The sequence below is a fragment of the Mastigoproctus giganteus genome, chromosome 10 (assembly GCF_048544385.1).
Source record: "Mastigoproctus giganteus isolate SK-2022 chromosome 10, ASM4854438v1, whole genome shotgun sequence".
Taxonomy (NCBI): Eukaryota; Metazoa; Arthropoda; class Arachnida; order Uropygi; family Thelyphonidae; genus Mastigoproctus; species Mastigoproctus giganteus.
Window position 1 is genome coordinate 103,423,377 of NC_143584.1, and position 21,674 is coordinate 103,445,050.

A 21,674-nucleotide genomic window follows, 5' to 3' on the forward strand; every position below is an offset into this window, starting at 1 on the left:
AAATCAAATCAAATCAAATCAATATATGAACAAATTAAAAGTTGAGGCATTTATGTACAATATTTTAATTTTTACAAATTTTCAATTTTGTGAAGACTTTCCAAAGAGCCCACAGTAATGAAAACATCCCTGCTCAGGGCTCAAACATTTTCAAGAAACTCACTCTGGAAAAGGTTAATAAACACAGCTATAAATTAAAAATGAATTTGTGATTTCACTTCTTTTAATTAAATTAATGTATTTAATTAAAAGGAGTACCAATACAGCACTATTCTGACCCACCCCACTCAAAATTCTATTAGTAAAAAGTTGGGCATAATACCCAACTTTTTACTAATATGTTATGCTAGTTATAATTCAAGAATTTTAATATTTTGACGCAGACAACTTGTTTAATTTAGTTTTCTCAAATACATTAGCTGTTGTACATTAATTGAATCTTCCTTGAAAAAAAGTTTACCTACAGAACATTGTTAAGAACCTATAGAACATTGTTAATAACTCTTAAAACCAACCCATATGGTATGAAAGAAAAACAAGCTATTTTTTGCATACAATTAATTATCAAGTTAATATCCACAATTTGCAGATTCACTGGTAATGCAATGTTTTAAAAAAAATCATTATTTATATTTAATAATATAAATAATGAATAAATCTAATTTAAATTCTCCCAAGAAATTAAATAAATTATGCTGCTTAAAATTTTATCTTATTTCAAAATTTTCTAAAATAATATATAAATTTAGAAAACCACTTGAGCATTTTGAATCAATGAACCAGCATGCCATTCAATTTTACTAAAGATCCTTAAAACAGTATCTAGTTACGCTCCAATATTTCATATACAACTTGATTCCCAGGCCTTTATTTCATTTCTCCAAATAACTAAAACAGAAAATTAATAATTTCAAAGTTATTTTCAAAAGCATGAATAACACGCTAAACTAGACATGTCCCTCCAATTTATATCATCATTAATCCCAGACCTTTTAAGCATGAAATTTAGTAACACAGATTAGAATTCAGTAAAAAGGAATACAATTTTCTGAATTGTATCAAATTGAGTAAATTTAAAAAATCCTTGTCAGAACAAGAAGTCTTACAAGTACATCTTAATTTTACCCTTTTCCATTTTGGTGACCCTTTCAGTACTACTCATTATTTATTGTAATATATTTTGTTATTACTTCTGCATTTCTTCAATTAAAGTTTGACCCTATATAGATTAGTATAATCACTGAAAAATGCAGTGAGCAGGATAAATTTGATTTAATTAATAGCTGTGGCCCCATCTTTTTATTTTTATCTGTTTCAATGAAATTAACCTGAAAACTGATTTGTGCTAGAAAAGAGTACTTATAATAGTATTAAATATAACATAATAAAATATCAGTGACTATTCCATAGCTCTATGACAAAGAATTAAAGAGAGAGAGAGAGTGTGAATATCAGCAGGAATGAAAACAGCAATAATAATTTACATCGTGCAGAACTGCTGTTGTGAAAATAATGTTTCTTTGATTTTTAAACCTTTCTCAATGTAGTTAAACCTAATCTTCTTTCCTTCTGCTTCTTGGGATTGCCATTATGATAAGGAAATAGAGTGGTATCCACCCTATATAAACAATATGACCCACAAAGTATATAGATGAGTAAACCTGAAATACAAAAACAATAGGTAAACTCGATAGTATTAACAGTTAAATATATATATATATATTTTTTTAAGATATAGGGAGTAAAAAAATCAACAGTTCTGGAGTGAATTTATAAAATTCAAACTTATTTCATCACAACAGAGTAATGAATTTAATATTTCATTCATGTGTGTTTCAAATCTTTTTTTGAGCAGAGCAACACATAGGAATGGGTAAGAAATTGGCAAAACATCTGATCAATATATATTTTAGTTAATTTTCAGTAGAGAAAAAGCTAATTTACTTACATCACGAGAATTTTTTTTATTTGATGTTGCTATTTGGTTTTTAGGAGCATTAGCAACTAAGGCCATACTGCTCCGGGTATATGCGGTGGTCATTCCCTGACCTTTCTGCATCCTCCGTATTTGGTGGTTTACAGGCTCGAACCCTGGTCTAATTAAGAAGCGTGTACTACGCACTGCTGCTCCTGCCCACCTGGCTACGGAGGCACCTTTTTTATTTGAATTATGTTGAGTATACTGCCCAAACATGAAAGGTATTAGAACCTATAGTAATTAGTAAAGTGTATGGGTAGTAGGCTGAAAATTGTATCACTTGAATTTTAGTAGGTTGTACTTTAATGAAATACATATGAAGGAAGGTTGTTTCAGAAAACAGACATGGAAGGGATAATGAGAAAAAGAAAAAGCTGGCTTTTTGATTTTGGAGACTGACAGCGAATGGATGCTGACTGATTATGGAATGTGTTCAGATTGGTTTGGAAGAGATGAAGGAATTAGATGACAATTCAGAAGAACAGTGCCCATGAGATAGAGGGTAGAGAGACTTAGTAAGAGATAGGTTATTAATAAATCTGACTTCTCTCTTTTGGATGGAGTCTAAAAAATCTGTGTGTGTGTGTGTGTGTGTGTGAGAGAGAGAGAGAGAGAGAGGAGAGGAGAGGAGAGGGGGGGTTGGGGTTGGGGCTCCATCTCAGATGTTGGAACAACATTCCATGGTAGAGCAGACCTAAGATTTGTTCAGAGTGAGCAGTCATTTTGAAGAAATGTAATGCTGAGAGTGAAAGAGAAAACCAAGTGCTGTGGATGCAGAGGAAGCAATATTTGTAATGTGATTATACCAAGGAAGATTAGAAGTTAATTTTTAGCTAATTCCTAGTAGAGAAATACGATCCTAAGTTTTCTTTTCCCCAATGAAGAATTAATGGAGATGGACATTTAAGGACATTGTAGAGGATATTTAAGTAGTTGAAGCTGTTTGTGCAAGAAAAGCCTTTTCAAATTGGAAGGTGGCTTTAATGTGCTATCATCAGTAAAACTATTAATAGAATTTCTAATCAGTGGAAGAAGGTCATTAATGTATAGGAGCAAAGAGTGGGAGACAGAAATGAACCTTGGGGAACAAGAGCATTAGTGGAGAAGTTAGAAGTCAAACAGCCATCTACAATCACTTCCTTTGAGCAGTCAGAGAAAAAGCTGGGTGCTTGTTTAGAAGAACTTCCTGCCAAATATGATCAAAAGCTTTAGAAATGTCAAGGGTACCTGCTTCAGTTTCACCAATTTTTTTTTTTTTTATTGAATCTGTTCAAAGGTAACATAAAAGGTAAGATGTTGGAACAACATTCCATGGTAGAGCAGACCTAAGATTTGTACAGAGTGAGCAGTCATTTTGAAGAAATGTAATGCTGAGAGTGAAAGAGAAAACCGAGTGCTGTGGATGTAGAGGAAGCAATAATTGTGATGTGATTATACCAAGAAAGATTAGAAGTTAATTCCTAATAGAGAAATGCGATCCTAAGTTTTCTTTGCCCCAATGAAGAATTAATGGAGATGGACATTTAAGGACACTGCCAATACATTACCAGTTGATCAACACTGATGGAACCCATCAGTGTTTTGAGGTAGTTTTAATAGTTAAAAGTTGATGGATTTCTCCATTTCTTTGGAAAAAAATACAAGTACAATAGGGTGATAATTGGACAGGAGAGTTTTTAGCCACAACTTTTGCCCATCTCTATTCGCAAGATAAAGCTGACACACTAGCATTCTACTTTTCTTCTAACTTGTGTAATAATGATCTTGGTAAACCACTTGCTACCATTCCCAGTACACTCCATTCAGTTCCTCCTGTGGTCTTCTGTCAAAAGGATGTCAGAAGAATTTTGAACAGTCTTGATGCCAACAGCGCACCTGGTCCTCGTGGTATTTCTCCATTCGTTCTCAAAACCTGTGCTCCTAAGCTTATTTGTATTCTGTGTTGCTTTTTTTCATTTTCTTTCAAACATAAAATGGAGTATTCCAATATACCTTCTGCTCTAAGGCCAGTTCCTCATGATGATATAATGCAAGTGCCCAAGCCACCAGAACTTATGGACTTGACTCTAATTCAGGATCAGAAAAGGAGTCTCCAGAAGATGCAGAACCCAAAACGAATACAAATCCAGACTTTTCAACTCTTGATACTGCAAAGCCACATCTAATCACTCACACAGAATTGAATGATAGGTCAGAGATTTGGACCTCTCTTAAACCAAAACTCAGTTATACAAGGATCATGGCTTCAGCAATGGAATCTTCTTGAAAAAAATGTCAAGGTGTCTTTTTATAGGCAGAGGCAATCTAAAATAATGAATATTACTCCATGGACAGTGCTTTGGTTTACTGTAACAATGTCCAAGAAGTAATGAAAGAGTTACATCTGGAGCACCTCCCTGAGCAGTGGAGACTTTTCATTGATGCATGAAAAGCCAAGGTCAGTTTGAAAGAAGTTTTATTCCATAATAGAAATACGTATCCAACTATAACATTGGCCCATGCAGTTCACACGAATGAAATGTATGAGACCTACATATTCTTTTTCAAAAAAATATGCTATCAAGAATACAAATTGAATATCTGTACAGACCTAAAAGTGGTAGCTTTGCTGACTAGGTTGCAAGATGGACACACTAAATACTGCTACTCTTTATGCAAGTGGGACAGCTGAGCAAAGGATTGTCACTACAGGATAAAAAAATGCCCAGACTGTTCACAACCTACACTGGGTCAGAAAAATGTAGCACATCCTCCTTTGGTGGATGAGTCAAAAATCTATTTATCTCCATTGAACATCAAGCTAGGTTTGATAAATATATTTGTGAAAGTGATGGACAAAAATGGAGAAGAATTTTCCTATTTAGGGCAAAAGTTTCCTTGAATCAGTTAGACTGAGACAAAGAGGGAATTTCTGTGGGTCCTTAAATCAAACTGCTATTCCAAGATGAGGAATTCACTAAAAAATTAAATCGTACAGAAATAAGAGCCTGGAGGGCATTCAAAAACATCTTCTAGAACTTTTTAGGCAATGAGAAATCGCAAAATTACAGTGAAACTGTGGATGAGCTAATTTTAGCATTGAGAGTTGAGATGCAACATGTCATTAAAGCTTCATTTCCTACATTCTATTTAGACTTTTTTCTTGAAAACTTGGGAGTAGTCACCGATGAACATAGTGAAAGGTTTCACCAAGATATTTCTCAAATTAGAAAATGATACCAGGAAAAACAGAGTCCAAATGTGATGGAAGACTACTATTGGAATCTTATACAGAAGACAAAACTGGATGATTATAAAAGGCAAAAAATTACAAAATAAGTGTTTTGTTATCAGATAACATTTCTGTAAATAGAACAAGGTTAACATATCCATTGTTTTAGTACTCAATTTTTAGTAATGTAACAGTTGCTTAAAATATATGAAAGCTTTTTTTTTTTTTTTTTTACTAGAAACTTAGTTTTCGAATTTAATCCCTTCTCCCTTGAAACTACTGTATGTTATGGTAATATGGTTGCCATAATTAAATTCAGCAACGTGCAAAGAACATTTTGCTCTTTGCAGTTTGAAATTCTTACATTCCTTGCTCTCTGAAAAACAGAATTTACAAAAGGTTACTCAAATGAGTAACTACCTTTGGCTGGTGCAGCATAAGCCTCAGGCTTCCTTGCACCATATGGCTAATGCTAATAATACCTCAAGGCACAATTCAAAACTATTAAAAGTTGTATGCTACTTTCTGCCTTTGTGTCATCTTTCAGTTTTCTTGAATGGCAATACACTTTGATGATGACAACTAGAGGGCTCTTATTTATTGTTAGGTTTTTTTTTAGGAGCATTAGCAACTAAGGCCATATTGCTCTGGGGATATGCAGTGGTCATTCCGTGACCTTTCTGCATCCTCCGTATTTGGTGGTCACGGGCTCGAACCCCGGTCTAATCAAGAAGCGCGTGCTATGCACTGCTGCTCCTGCCCACCTGGCTACGGAGGCAAGAGGGCTCTTAGGATTTCGTGCGATTCATTGTATTATGATGCCTTTCAATGTCACTTAATTTGGTTGTCAGCATGCATTTACAATATTCATAAAATTTTTTAAACTGCCATCTAATTTGCAGAGTCAGTTCTTATATTTAGCATCTACAAGCCATTAATCATGAAAATGTTGAATATATTTTTTGACTCGTTTTTACAGAGGGATAAAATTACACACAATTGTTTCATGTTCACAAGGAAATAAAAAAGTCAGGCACTTAAAGTAACTGAATCAAATGGAAAAGGATAAATTTTCATCAACAATCTCTTAAATATATTCAGAACAATGGATGCCATGTGGAAACAACTTGAATTACTTTATCTGTTTTGGGTTGGTTACTCCAGTAATTCAAAAAGTGAAATCTGCATTAAGCAACCCTCTATTAAGCATCACCCTCTGTTAACCAGTGCATTTTCATTGGTCCATAGATAAATCTCACTTGTGAACACACTCTTAAGCACCATTAGCAAGAAGTGCAATCAGTCTCCCTAAGCTAATGTGACCTATAATAAGCAAGCATTTTTATTATCAGAAAGTTGTTTTTCTTTTCCTTCCTTTTTTTTAATTTATTTTTCTATATGGTTTATCAACTAAACAAGTTACAATTTTCCCTTTTTTATCACAACAAATAATGAAACCATAAAAAAATATAGATAAAGGACAATACTATATGCCCTAAAAATAAATCCTTGAATTTAAAAGAAATTTAGAGATGAGGAAGGAACGCACAGCACCACTTCAGTCATTTTACTGCTTACATAACCAATTTATAGTGCAATGCTATTACAGTAACTGGGAACATGGAATGTATATATATATACCATCGATTAGAGCATGGTTACGTAGTTTCCTTGGAAAGGTTTGGTTTTGATATGTTTATTCTTAAAGTGCTGTAACTGCAAGGTGCTTGGAAGTTTAGTACCAGGCAATGTTAAGAAATGTCACAGCACAGAGTTTTAGCTTAAGAGGGTAATTTTTAAGAAAACAAACAAATGCATCAAATATGGTGCTAGAAATTGAGAAAAGTAGGATGAGAAGATGCTAGATAAACAAAAAAAAAAAAAAAAAAAAAGTGCCAAACCTATTGTGAAAAGTGCTAAAATGGCAACATTAGTTTCTAACAGTTTCTAAATACAGTGGATTCCGGTTATTTGAGCTATCGGTTAATCGGAGCAGCCGTTTATTTGGCACAAATCTTAAAGAACAGAACCTAATCGAGAAAGTAGCCAGGGTTTTCTTTGCTTAATTGGGACAACATGCTGTTTAATTAGGGCAGGAGACCATAGCAGTCGAGATTACCCTACAATTGTCTCCGACCATACCACGTGGTCCGGCTGGATTTCAGGTCACGACCATAAAAGAATAAAAACAATTAGCAGTTTACGGTTTATTGGGCTTTTCTGTTAGTGCAATCTATTATAAACAGATAGTAAACTGAATCTTACTGAATTTGCAATAATACTGACAGCTGGAATTCTGTGAATTTTTACATTATTATGGTGAAATGTGTTTCCCCTTCACCGAAATCTTCGATCATATAAAAAACATAAATAAATTTACAGAATCTTCTCATTCCTATTTTTTAAGCTTCGTAACTTGTTATTCCATTCTCGCTTGCACATATCGTGTTAGTTGCAATTTTTGTGGGCCATGTTCTTTGTTAATGATTGCTTATTTTTTTTACTGTTTTAAATTTTAATCCCTCCTCCTCCCAAATGTCAGTGAACAGAAATATCAACTAGTTAGTATGTACACATTACAGTAAATATTAATTAAGCTATCACGTAAGCGCAAATTTATTTTTATTTTGCTAACCTGTGGAAAATATTCTTCCAATTTTCATATGTCATTTAATTTTTTAACTGGTAAGGTAATAAAGTGTAAATTTGTGCTTAATATACCTTTACTTTTATAGACTGTGGATAATATTCCTCCTATTTTCACTTATTAGAATCGCTGTTTAATAGAATTAAAATTCAATTCCCAAACATGATCACAATGACCAGCACGTATTACATATCGTATAGTGAATGGTACTTTACTATGGTGAGTCCATCATAACGTGATTTGATTGTACAGAGAATCAATTGTAAAGCGGGGTTTCACATAAGTGTATTTTTAAACACTTATGTGAAACTTCGCAGAATTGGGGCAGCTGCTTAATCGAGCCAAAATGCACTAGTCCCGATGTGTTCCAAATAACTGGTATCCACTGTATTAGCAATACAACCATTTTGTGCTGGACACTTTGCTTGGAAGTCAGATGTTACAGCAGCAACGTGTGCGAGAACTGCATTAATATATGGTGCCTGAGAGCTTGACTAAAACAAATTGAGTTTTTTTTATTCCCATTACTATAATAATTGCCGTAATATTTCTGTGAAGTGGAAATTTAGCAATCAGGGACAGTGACGACCATCTTTAACAGTAACAGGAATTTTTTAGGATTACTTGAACTATTGGCAGATATGACGTTCTGGCAGAATTTTTATATAATAATTCAACAAATACGTTTTTACAAGATCTTAGTTAAGAAGTATTGAACACAATTTTAAACAATGTTAGAATTGTGAAATATTACAGTTTGCAAATGGAATGTACACCAAATGTTTTGCACAAAGAACAGTGCCAAAAATACTAAGACATATTCATATGGATAAGAACTCCAGTAAGGCAAAAATTCTTGAAAACTTTATAGGGTTTAACCTAGTTGTAAAAGAACATTATGGGGTGATTTTCCATGGAATCTAGATTTCAATAATGACCACTCTTATGCCATGTGAATATTAAGACAGTTTATTTAGCTATTAACTAAATCACTATACATTAAGGTACCGTTTCGGGAATCTTGCTGGAACCCCATCCTCAAACCATACCTAGGCACTTGCCAGCCACCTGCTTTCTGAATGTCTCAATTCCAACTGTATGTTCTTCACATTTAGCATTAGCATTAGTAGAGGCATATGATGAAAGAAAACAAGCTCATACAGAATTAGCCAAAAAAAAAAAAAAAAAAAATAAATAAATAACCCATCCCATTTCACCCATCCATTCATTCCAAATCTGTCTAGTTCTGCTTTGAATTTATTTAAGCTATCAACTTTCACAACAATAGATGGAAGTTTGATCCAGCAATCAACTTATACACCTCAATCAGATCGCCTCGCAGGTGCCTAGTCTCCAGATGCTGCAATTTGCAGAACTTAAGCCTTTCTTCATAAGAGCACCCCTTTCCCCACCTCACCAGTCTTGATGCCCTTCTCTGTACTCGTTCTAACACCTTTCCATCCTTCCTAATATGAGGCTTCCAGACCGGTATGCAGTACTCAAGATGTGGTCTGACCATTGCCTTATAACAAAGGGATAATCACCTCCTTTTTCCCTACTAGCAAAATTCCTGTATATCTTTGACAATACCCTGTGACCTGCTCTGACAGCTTCATAATTGATTGCACAATTACTCCCAGGTCTCTTTCATTCTCCACTACTCAGAGTGTAACACTAAACAGTTGGTACATTTCTCTGGGGGTTACTGCTACCCATATGCAGTACTTTGCATTTGTCAATGTTAAACTTCAGTTGCCACTTCTCAACCCACCTACTCAACGTTTCCAGATCCTGCTGCTCAGCAAACTGTCATTACTGTTATTAACAATGCTGCCAACCTCTGTATCATCTGCAAACTTTGACATTAAGCTTGATATACCTTCATCAATATCATTGATAAATATACAAAACAACAATGGGTCCAACACCAAATCCTGGGGGACACCACTAATAACATCAGTCCACAAAGAGCAGTATCCATTGATTACCACTCTCTGTCTTCTCCCACTCATCCATCCTTTTATCCATTGTAGCAACTTGCCTTTAATGCCATACTGCTCCAATTAGTATAGTAGTCTTCCATGTGCAACAGTATCAAAAGCTTTCCTGAAATCCAGAAAAACATTAATCCTAAAGCAGTATATATTCCATGTGTAGGTCATTATTTTAATCTTTTATTTTATGATGCAGCTGCAAGTAGTACATCATGCAAATTTTTCTTTGTTATAATGCAAAATACGCAGTTGGAATTGAGACAACCAGCAAGCAGTAGGCTTGCAACAGCCAATGTATGGTCTGAGGATGGGTTCTGGCAAGGTTCCCAAAAAGTCACCTTAATGTATAGTGATTTAGTTAATAGCTAAATAAACTATCTTAGTATTCACATGGTATAAGAATTACAGAAATGTAGATTTTATAAGGTTTTTGCAGCTTTTGATCAGACTGCCAAAGGTCTTGTAAATCTGCTGTTAATATAGTATAACACAGACATTAACAATTGCAGAGGGCAATGTTATGATAATGAGTAAAATATGAAGGGGAAATACAATGGCTTTCAAGCCCAATGCACATTAATCCTAAAGTAGTATAGTGTTATATATTCCATGTGTAGGTCATTCTTTTAACCTTTTACTATGAGATGTAGCTGCAAGTAGTACAGTCTGCAAATTTTTCTTTGTTGTAATCAAACATTTATATGCAATATTTTCTGTATCAACCATTCAGAGGGACACATTATGCAGACATTTAAGAATAACATTAAAGCCAATAAGCAATGCTCAGTGAGAAGCAAGAATAGAATCAGTTAAAGCTATTTGCTTTCAGTTAAAAGAAACTTAGAAAGCTTTAGAAGTAATGTGTTGAACAAAGATAAGCAACTGCATCAGAAACCAAACTAAAGCAGGTTCAGAAACTGCTCATTATCAATTCTATAACTGTATGGTACTATATTGTCAATGAAACAAACAAAATTAATAAATATACGCAATAATCGGAAATGAGTGCAAAAAAAAAAAAAAAAAAAAAGTTCTCTGAAAAAAGGAGCAGATTCAGTAATATATTGGAATTGTCAAAATCTGAGACCTATCAATTGGGAATAAGTACAGAATTAATAGGTACTCAACTTTAGGAAAAAAAAAAAAAACCTCATTTTGATGAAACATTTGAGGATGAATCATTAACTACAGCAGAGGAAACTTTAAAGTCTCATTTTACATAATGTTAATCAACATTTAAGTCAGTTAGAACAACATTTTGATTATCTCTTTTGATGATTTTTTTGAAAAATATAAAAATTGTGAGCGCTACAGATTTAGTAAAGAGCACAAAACATTTCCACTACGAATATTCTAATGATGTTTCTGATGAAATTTGCTTAGAAGTATGGATCCTACAAGTTATGTTACATAATAAAAAATAACTTATAAAAGCTATTAGAATATTTTTATACATTCCTGTATTGGCAGAAGCTGAGCGATCATTCAGTAAATTATGGTTAATCAAGACATATCTGTGTTTAAACATGTTACCAGAAAGATTAAATTCCTTTGCAATACTATCAATTGAAAGCGAAATGGGTAGATGCTTCTGTAAATAAATACTTAAACAAGAATATTTGTGATTAAGCTTTCCTGTGATTAGAAATAAGGTTCATCATTATATTGTATTCACATTGTATTAATTTATATCTGAAGCACAACAACAATGTACATATATTTCATAGTGAATTTCCTGTTCTCTTGCAATGAATCAAAATTAATTTCATTCTTAAGCAATAATAATAATACTAAAGTAACCCCCAACCACCAATAATCCACTATTTTGAAATTTTTAAAATTTAGAAAAATATATAATAATAAAATTGTTAAAACATGTTATACAATTTTTATTAAATCTTATCTTCAAACAACCTGTTAAATAACTGATGTGAAATAAAAACAAACTAATAGCTTTTTCATGGTTATTATAAATACCTACAATTTCCTCTTTTAATGAGCACCATAAATGCTTTTTATGTATTACTTATTATTTCTATGCATTATTATTATCAGGATCAATAAAAGTGGCATTTATGTAACACTGTTTGCACTCATAAGTTTCATATATATTTTTATAGCCTCACAACCCAAAAGTCATAACTGCCCTTGGCACAACTCCATGATTAACGATATCAAACAGTACCTCGATATTGTGCGTTGCCACTACTCGAACGTAATTATTTTTTGATTCATGTTTATTAAATTGCAAGCCCATAAGCAAACACACTTCAAAAACGATATTTGTGTGTAAAACGATCAGTTTCATCGATTCCCACTGTACGACCATCTCCTCCAAGCCTAACGCATTGCATTTTATCCTATAATCTGTAAACACTTTTGACATTGTTCTGATATCACAGACTGTTAATTCCTTCTATACCAATTTATTTTCTTCTTTACAAAGCAACCAATTAGATAAAGACAATGAAATATTCTTCTGATAGAAAAAAGTATCCCTTAAAATACTGATAAACCTTTTATTGCAATTTTTATTAGAACACAATAAAAGTTTCCAATTTTTTTCTTTCTAAAAATATTTAAAATATTTACGAAATACTTAATTATTTACAAATATACAATATTCATTAATATATAAGAAATATTACAATGGAACATCAAATATTAGACAGTGAAGCACATGCACAAGGTTGGTGAATGTTATGGAGGCAGTTGTCAATAGTTAATTGCATTTGTAGTGATGTAATTTCCTCGCCCTCTTCTCCCACTGGCCCGAATAAATATCACTAGGAGGAAAACTTTTTTAATATATGGAGAGACAACAAACATCATGAAAGCAGATTCAGCAGAGAAAAGCACCATCTGGTGTTGCTAACAAGGACTAAACATCAGTGGATGCAAGTTGAAGTTAAACAGGCCCACCTTCATAGATGGATAACAATGTTGAAGAGAAGTAATGAACAACTGTTCATTACTTCTCTTCAACATTGTTATCCATCTTTACTGTTCCTTTACTGTAAACCCCTGGCTTCTAGCCGTGAAGGGTATTGTGTACGGCATATGCATTTTTTTTCGTATGCAATAAAGATTTCTTCTTCTTCTTCTTCTTCTTCTTCAAACTGCATTGAGTATGGTGCAGGACAAAGTTACTCACTTTCAGGCTTTAGGCAGAGGGGTTGGTTTGAAATGTCGGAGACGGTTTCCCAAGGAAGGCAGTGGAGCAAGTGGTGTTTCCTCCCCCATATGGCTACCACAATAGAAGGCCAAGGCCATCCAGCCCAACAGACTGGAAGTGTTTCCTGCACAACCACACCAGTGACCACCCAACGCATGAATTGTAGTATCAAAGAGAATACATTCATCATGCAAACATACTATGAAGTAAACAAGCTAGAGACTAATATGACGATGTACAGGACAAGACTACATACCAAGTGATTGGAATGATTCCCACATGTTCAGTGACCTGAACAGTGAACAGCAAACCACAGAAGTACCATTGTCATAAAGAGCCTGATAACTCCTGCAATCTTGAAAAAAATTCAATCGAAATATGAACAATAAAGAACAAAGAATATGGACAACACCAAACCAGAATGAGTGCAGAAGAGGAAGAGCAAGAAGAAATACAATCCAGAAGAGCTCAAGTAGAAGAAGGCCATAACAAAATCCCGTGGCAAATCACAGATCACCTTAACTGGCAAATAATACTACATTATCTCAATAGCAATGGTGTAACATGGGAAGCCAAACACACAGCCATATACTGTGCTGCTGTAGCCACTAGAATCAATGGAAGAGAAATGAGAGACCAGCAGCAGAAGGAATGAAAAAACAAGGAACTGTGAAAAGAAAGCTTTAGCAAAACATGAAGGAACTAAAAGTTAAGATAGGCCAATTAACCCGGTATCAATGGTGTAACAGAAGTTAATTGGCAAAGTGAAGAGCATAGGAGTACACTTAGATGCATTGAAGTAGAACCTCCTCGAACTCAGCAAGGCAATACGTTGAAACAAAGAGAGCTCCCAGAGAAAAACAAACTGAACCTTCAATGAAAACCAAAGAGACTACTACAGGAGTCTGGACAAGAGGGGGAAAAAAGGCAATGGATGATCCAAGCAGAAGAAGATAGAGGAGTTCTGGAGCAGCATATCAAACAGCGAAGACGCGACATTGATGAGGAAGAAGTATAACTGGCAAACCCCAGGAATAGATAATATACACAACTGCCAGTACAAGAAGTTCACTTGCACACACAAGTTGACGAGTTCACCTGGATGATGTCATCCAGGGTATAGTACGCAAGTAATCATATATCTGAAGGTTAAGGATCAAGATGCTTGGCAAAATACAGGCAGATCACCTGCCTCTTTTATCCACTATGCTCAACAACACGTGTGTGTGTGTGTGTGTATATATATATATACCCTCAAAGAAGGAAGGAAAAAACCTAACGCCCTCTCACACTTGGTGTACATGGATGACATCAAGCTCTAGGTGGGATCGAATCACATTGGACCACTTGATGTCAATGGGCTAACTGTTGATGACCCTGCTCAGGTTGCTGACAAAATGAATAGGTATTCTGCATCTACATTCACATGAGGAATTCTTTAGGGGAGCAGATGCCAGAAGTTAATCAAACTCAAATGGGGGGGGGGGGGCAAATGACTTTGTGATAACTGAAAGCCAAGTAGAAGAGAAATTCTCGAAAATGAACATAAAAAAGGCACCTGGGGTGGATCCACTCTATCAAGGGAGCAGCAAACCTTAGCCATAATAATGAGAGCATCCTTAGATTCATGGGAGGTCCCTATGGATTGCAGATATGCAAACGTATCCTCAATTCATAAAGGGGGATCAAAAAGTAACATGAATAATTATAGACCTATTAGCTTAACTTCTGTTCCTGGAAAAATGAATGAAGTCAGGGGTTAAAGAGTAATGCAGGACTATCTGGAGAGGAGTGCAATTACACTGCAGTCATAGCATGGATTTGTTAAGGGGCTGTCTTGTCTAACCAATCTGACAAGTTACTATGATACAGTGAGAAGGAACTGGATGCAAGAAATAATTTTGACATCATATACTTGAATTTCAGGAAGGCTTTTGATACTGATGTGTAGGGCTGTGCAAATGGGGAGTGAATTGGATGGATGTGCTGCACCAGTGCCCCCCAATCAAGGGAGGCTCAAATGTCTAATATTTCAATTAAATTGAATACATCTATTGAGATGTATTAAATTTGTGTTCCATGGAATACTAGCATTCCATGAAAAAATTATAATTAATAAAAATATTCCCCCCCCCTCTCAATTTAAATTTTGTATATTTGAAGCATACATCACTTTTTGTATGAGTATAATTTAACATTTCTTGCAATTACTGACAGATCACGTACTCGATATGACATATTCACTTAACACATTTGTATGCATATAACATTTTTTATGAGCATAACTGTTAATTTTGAATGGATTTTTATAATAGTTTATGTTTTCCTTAGAGAAACTGTGCATTAAACTTTATTTTTAGTTTCAAAAATAAAATATATTTGAGCTTTAATTATGTATTTTTTATTTCAAAAACCGAAATAGTCACAAAAGAATACAGGTGTTCTGTAAATATATTGCAAGATAAAAAGTATTTCGTCACTAAAGGTTTGGCAAACTCTGTCTTATGATATCATGTGCACTGTTATCTCTGTATACACATTAGGAACAGCTCATAACAAAGATATCATTTTTGTATTCAAGTTCTTGAGTGAGAGAGAGTATAGGCTGCCAGTATCTGTAATTAAACCAGTTTCTTGTATTTCAATTTAAATCTGGATCACTGTTCGTAAGCTCCCCCACCTTAGAAAATTTGTTTTATTAGACAAATGATCCTAGTCTACACCATATAAAAAGTTAATAGTTAATACAGCCTTTAATGGTAATGACTCAAAATAATATGCAATTAGCACATCATGGCAAACCAAACATGCAGTTCTTTTTAACAATGTTATATTTGTTCTGAATCTATGAAAATAAAATTGAAACTATGTTATGCAGGTTGTGTGATAAATGGAAACAAAGACCACAATGTCACAGCATATTCAGTGAGATATTTTTAGACAGGTGGGAGAAGGCATTTTCACTGTGGCAGCACTGGTATTTGAAGAGCGGTACATACCTTTATTTTGGAACATTACCTGCACCCAAATCATTTTCTAATGTTAAATAATAAAGTAATAATAAATATCAATGTCAGTAATAAATATCCAAGCAGACCTGTAGATAAAAATGAGATAAGTGTACCTTCAATTGTACTGTCTTCATACCATTATTAAACATATACCCAGAACTGCATCAAGCATAGTAAAAAAGAGTGGGTGCATTTACTCTAAGCAAGGAGAACACTTCTAGCACAATATTAAATTCTGTATTTTTTTAAAAATAAAATATTGTTGTATTGCAAACTCGATTGCATTTTAAACGGATAACCACATATTATAAATGACAGTACTTTTTATTATTTTTCAGTATTTTTTTCAATACTGAGAGTGTCTCTTCTCTGGATATACTTTTTGTATCACTGTCACCATCCATTGGTTTATCTCATTTCTCATAATGGAAATATCCATGCCCTCATGTGTTGTGGAGATATCGCATGACATTGATAGCACACTATTCAAATAGAGAATAGGTTTACAGAAATAATGCACGTTGTCTCACAGCTATTCCCCCCCTCAATTATACCCCAAATTAACAAACATTCCTCTTACTGAAATGGAAAGTTCTCATCATTCCTTGAAGATGCCAGTAATATAAATGATGTATATATTTATTTTAAAATTGCAATTTTTTAAAGTTATCTTTTTGTTTATTTCACCCTGTTTAGTTGTTATACAGTTTAAGATATAAGCTTAAATGATTTATTAACCAGGGTTAAGAAACAAAAAGGGTGACTTATAAAATCACATCAAATTCTTTTGTCACAAAAGATCATATCTTAATAAGATGGAAATACTTACTTTCCACCATCTGTCGACTGATAACAGTACAAATGGGACTATACAGTAACCCATCATAACGGTGACATAAACTTTCATCAGAAATCTAAGAGGTAACTCCAAGGCACTAAGGCTCAAAATTTTCTTCAGCAATGGAAGACGATCAATCACCATTACAACCTGTAGGAGAAATGAATTCACATATTTAATGTTTTATAAAAGCACAGAATGCACAGAGAGAAAGAAACTGAAACATCAAGAAATAAGTACCAAATCCCAAAACGATTTGAAAATTGGTGTGATATGATGTGATTCAATGCTTCTTTTAATATAATTGGATCAGTTTCTACTTTCCTTTCAGTTATCATAAAATCATTTACATGCCATTTAGAATTATACTCCTACTATTCCCATCCCTAAAACTTCTCCATGTGTTGTGAATGTAAATATCCATGTCACATCACACATCCTTTATGATGTGATATGGATGGCCTTTGTACTCAAGGGCCATTCATACAGCAGGATGCATGTTAACTCGTAAGCTAGAATTTCACTACTGTTCAGAATGTTTTAGCTTATGCCTGAAAAAACAGTCAAAAACTGGAAAAGATAACAAACAGATATACTTAAATTCCTGATGATTATGTATGTCTGTTTCTAACATGAAATATACGTAGCACGTGGTAAAAAGATACCAGGCTTTTAGTTTATTGTTGATGTTCTGAAGTCATTTAATAGTAATGCTAACGTATATATCATGGCTGACCAGACAGAGGCAGAGAAATGATAGATAAGGAATATAGTTAGTAGGGTAATACTAAAAATCACTGAAAGTTGAAATCATGAGATGGAACAGACGGTCAGGAATCGTACTTACTGATTACGCAAGCCGGAGAAGTGGGGACGGTCATCCAGTGTGCTGCAGTGAGGGAAAGAATGCTACGTGCATGTTTCAATGACTATATGGTATGTGTGTAGAAGTGACCTCAGGCATCGGAAAGGAGTAAGATGTACGGGGTTGACGGGGGGATTAAACACAATGAGGCCACATGTCCCAAGATAGGGGAGAAGGCATAATGTACAAGTTAGCATGAAAAAGACGCTGAATTTTGTATGAGGCAAAGTCAGTATGTATAGCAGCAAAATAGCATCTTGATATTGCTTTCGAAACCTAACCACGCACAAGAAATAAAAGATAGGGATTCAGAACAGTAAAAAGTAATGTGAAGATGAGAGGGATTAGTAGTGCTCGGGTAGTCCGGGGTCGTTAGCCCGTTCCTGAAGTAGGACCCTGAATGTAATTTCTGGGACTGTGTCTCATGTGTTTAAATCAGTAATGTTAATAATGGTGGAGGTAGACCATTACATTACCAATCATGGTGAAAATATAATCACATAAAAAAAAAAAAAATACTCCTATGATAACCAGTCGGTGGGCACAAGTTTTCCAGACTGTGAGACACCAAAAAGGTTAAGGGGTATTGCCTATACATTATTTACACAGCCTGGATGTAGAGGATGTCATTATGCTAGTATATTTGTAATATCTAGGGATTGGTTAATTATATTCCTATATTTTAAGATTTGGAATGCTTTGTTGAAGTGGTAGTGGTAAGCTGTCGGAAATTGATTGTCCAACAGCTTGTTATATAGGGTTATTATATTATGCTTTATCAGTCTGTTACATATGTTAACTATTCTGATGCATTGTGAAAGAATAATGTTTGCACAAACTTTTTTAAGAGATATTAGAGTGCCAGTGCATTGTTGTTGTTATTTGGTTTTTAGGAGCATTAGCAACTAAGGCCATATTGCTCCTGGATATGCGGTGGTCATTCCCTGACCTTTCCGCATCCTCCGTATTGGTTGTGACGGGCTCGAACCCCGGTCTAATCAAGAAGCGTGTGCTACGCACTGCTGCTCCTTCCCACCTGGCTATGGAGGCGCCCGTGTGTGCCAGTGCGTATAGCTGACAACATTGAAACTGAAGGAGTCTCTTTTATTGTAGATGTTGATGGGTCTATATTCTTATTAGATGGGTCTCTTATTACCACTCCTGTACCTATTACTTCTATTCTATATATATATATATATATATATATATATACACAGAGAGAGAATCAGATCTAACAGATAGAAAACTGAGTAGGGTTTCCCACAAAATAAATTACTTACTTAAGGGTGTCATGATTAAAAAAAATGTCGAAAACCACTGCACTAGACAAACAAATTAAAATAAGGCATTTTTGTTACAGCTCATATTGTGATGTAACAAAATAATTGCCTAATATTACATTACCTCAAATAATCAATGCTTTGCCAATAGAGAAGACTAATGACTTATTCTTAAGTGCATAATAAGATTATTACAATGGTGCTTTCTGGGTGGTGAATACCACCACCCAGAAGGCAAATTTTAAAGCTTGTTAGCCTCTCATCGATGGGTGAGTAAGTACCCCAGTGTTGGAATGATGTTCAGTGACACAAGGGTTACTGTAGCTAAATTGTGTCTGTTAATAGTTCATTTAATATATCAGACCTATTTAATTATATTGATGTGTATAGACCAATAAGCTTCAAGCAAATTAAAAGTTCTTCTATGTTGACAAGATTTCCAAGCAAATGGGACAAAGTCTAAGCTTCATCCAATCTGTAGAATGATCGGAGTGGATGAATGAATAAAGAGGACAGTCTAGCAGAAAATGACGGATTGTGAATTGAGTGTGACAGGATGTGCACTGGGATGGATTTTCTCCCAACAATAAAAACAGGTGTGTAAGATGAGTGTACCCAATTCTCAGCCTTACCAATACCACTTCTTCTAGTCTGTTTTGTCTGACTACGAAGAGTTCAATTTTGGATCTTGTTTGTTGTTAGTATTACTTTGCCAGATCTGTGACCAGTTATTGTAATAAGCCTTGTGAATTATAGGCTTGTCATTCATATAAGGAACCTCCTGGAGGTGTTGTGAGAATGTGGGAAGAGGTTGTTTGGCTGCAAGAGCAGTACTCTTATTTCCCAGAATGACCTGGAAACCAGCAAAATGTTACTGATTGATTGGACTTGCTGCAGGAGAGTAACTGATAGTGAATGGTTTTCAGCATTGGATGAGAGGAAGATAAATTTTCCTTTATGGCAGAGATTGCACTGAGAGAGTCAGTATAGATTAGAGCACTGGAAATGGAAAGATCAATAATCTGATCATATGCTACTTTAAAAAGTACAGTTCAGCAGTGCAGATACTGCATTCACCTGATAACAAAGCTATAACTGTGAATGAAAGAAAAACTGCTGCAGCACCTACCGTAGTATCAGTTTTTGATCCGTCCATGTATATTGTACAGACATTGATGGTAGCATGAGCTGTTTGCAACTGTCTGATATTGGAGGAAGATAAAACATCCTTACCCCATTGGCAAAAGTGGTCATCATGAGAGGCAAGAGCACATAACTAGGGTGGTACAGGGAGAGTTGTGTCCCGAGAAATGTTACTTAAGTAAACATTTCAAGTTTGAAAATTTTCTCTAAGTGTAAGGGCTGTAGGTTGGTTTTCATTTGGCCAGCTATCAAAAAAGGAATCTCAATAGGTATTATACAGGTACTCAAAACTAGAATGTAATGGGAGACTCAGATCTTAGCAGCATACTGAAACAGCAATGTTTTTCTTCTAAGCTATAACGGGAGGTCATGCACTTCAATTTAACCCCAAGGGCTCACACATCTGGCGAGTATGGGCTTGGTACACCCAGGGTCCTGAGCTGGCTGTCATCATTCTTCTCTTTCTTGGTGATTCACCTCTACTTTTAACACTCTCTCAGGGTAATTCAGGAATTTTATTTTGGCTGGTGCAACATAAGTCTTAGGCTTCCTTGCACCATATAGCTAATAATAATATAAAAGCTTTGGACTGGAGAAGTCCCGAAAGCTTCCAGGGCTGTCCTCAAAGCATGGTGCTGGATGACATTTGGCCATTCTAATGTTTTTCTCTTAGCTGATTTGTACACCAGAAAACCATAATCTAAGCTTGAATGGATTAGAGACTTTTAAAGATGTAGTAATGTGTACCTACCAGCTGCCCACGACATGGATGAGACTGACCGAAGTATGTTCAACTGTTTTAGACAATCAATTTGTAGATGAATGAAGTGACATGTGCTTGGAAATTTAGTTTTCTATTTAACATCACACCCAGGAATTTGATGCTATTAATCAGTGGTATTGGACCGTTGTTTAGCTGTAGTTTAGGATCGCATTGGAGAGCACATCACTTGCAAAAGTGAGTGGTGGTAGATTTCAGCTCTGCCAGTCGATATTCATTGCATGAAGTCCAGAAGTCAAGTTTGTTTATGGCAAGCTGGAGTTGACAGTTAAGTGTTCATGCTTTGCAACTAACATCATCCGCATACACATAAGCCTCAACAGTTTTGGGGATATCTCATGTCATGTTGCTGACTCGAATTGCGAATAAGGTTGCACTGAGTATGGATCCTTGTGGAATTCCTTCTCCCTGAATATGAGATGTAAACAGTATGTTTTGATAGCAGACCAGGAAAGAGACAGACGATGAAAATTCTAAATTATCTCATTGAGATGACCCCTTAGAAGGCATTACAACTATTGGATTCAGCTTTAATGAGTATGTCCAGAGTTGGATCTGTTCTTATGAAAGTTCATACTGATGATCTGATAAAAGATTTTCTGATTCTAAGATCCATCTAAGTCTTGTATGAACCATTTTTTCAAAAATTTTTCCCATGCAGCTGGTAAGAGAGATTGGTCTATAATTTTGAACCAAGGTTCTTTGCCTGGTTTTAGTAAGGCAGGAATGAAGGAATGATGACTGGAAAGTG

General features: G+C 34.9%; 1 protein-coding gene across 2 annotated transcripts in view; it reads right to left on the reverse strand.

The window, feature by feature from the left end:
• Positions 1–762: 762 nt before the first annotated feature.
• Positions 763–21,674, reverse strand: part of nes (lysophosphatidylcholine acyltransferase 3 protein nessy) — a 546,012-nt gene continuing 525,100 nt past the window's right edge. For both annotated transcript variants that reach the window (XM_090382308.1, XM_090382309.1), the window contains exons 12-13: positions 16,846–17,004; positions 763–1,661 (exon numbers count right to left, since the gene is read on the reverse strand). In XM_090382308.1, the coding sequence (XP_090238434.1) occupies positions 1,554–1,661; positions 16,846–17,004 (267 nt within the window). In that variant the 3' untranslated portion in view covers positions 763–1,553. The remainder of the gene's footprint in view (positions 1,662–16,845; positions 17,005–21,674) is intronic.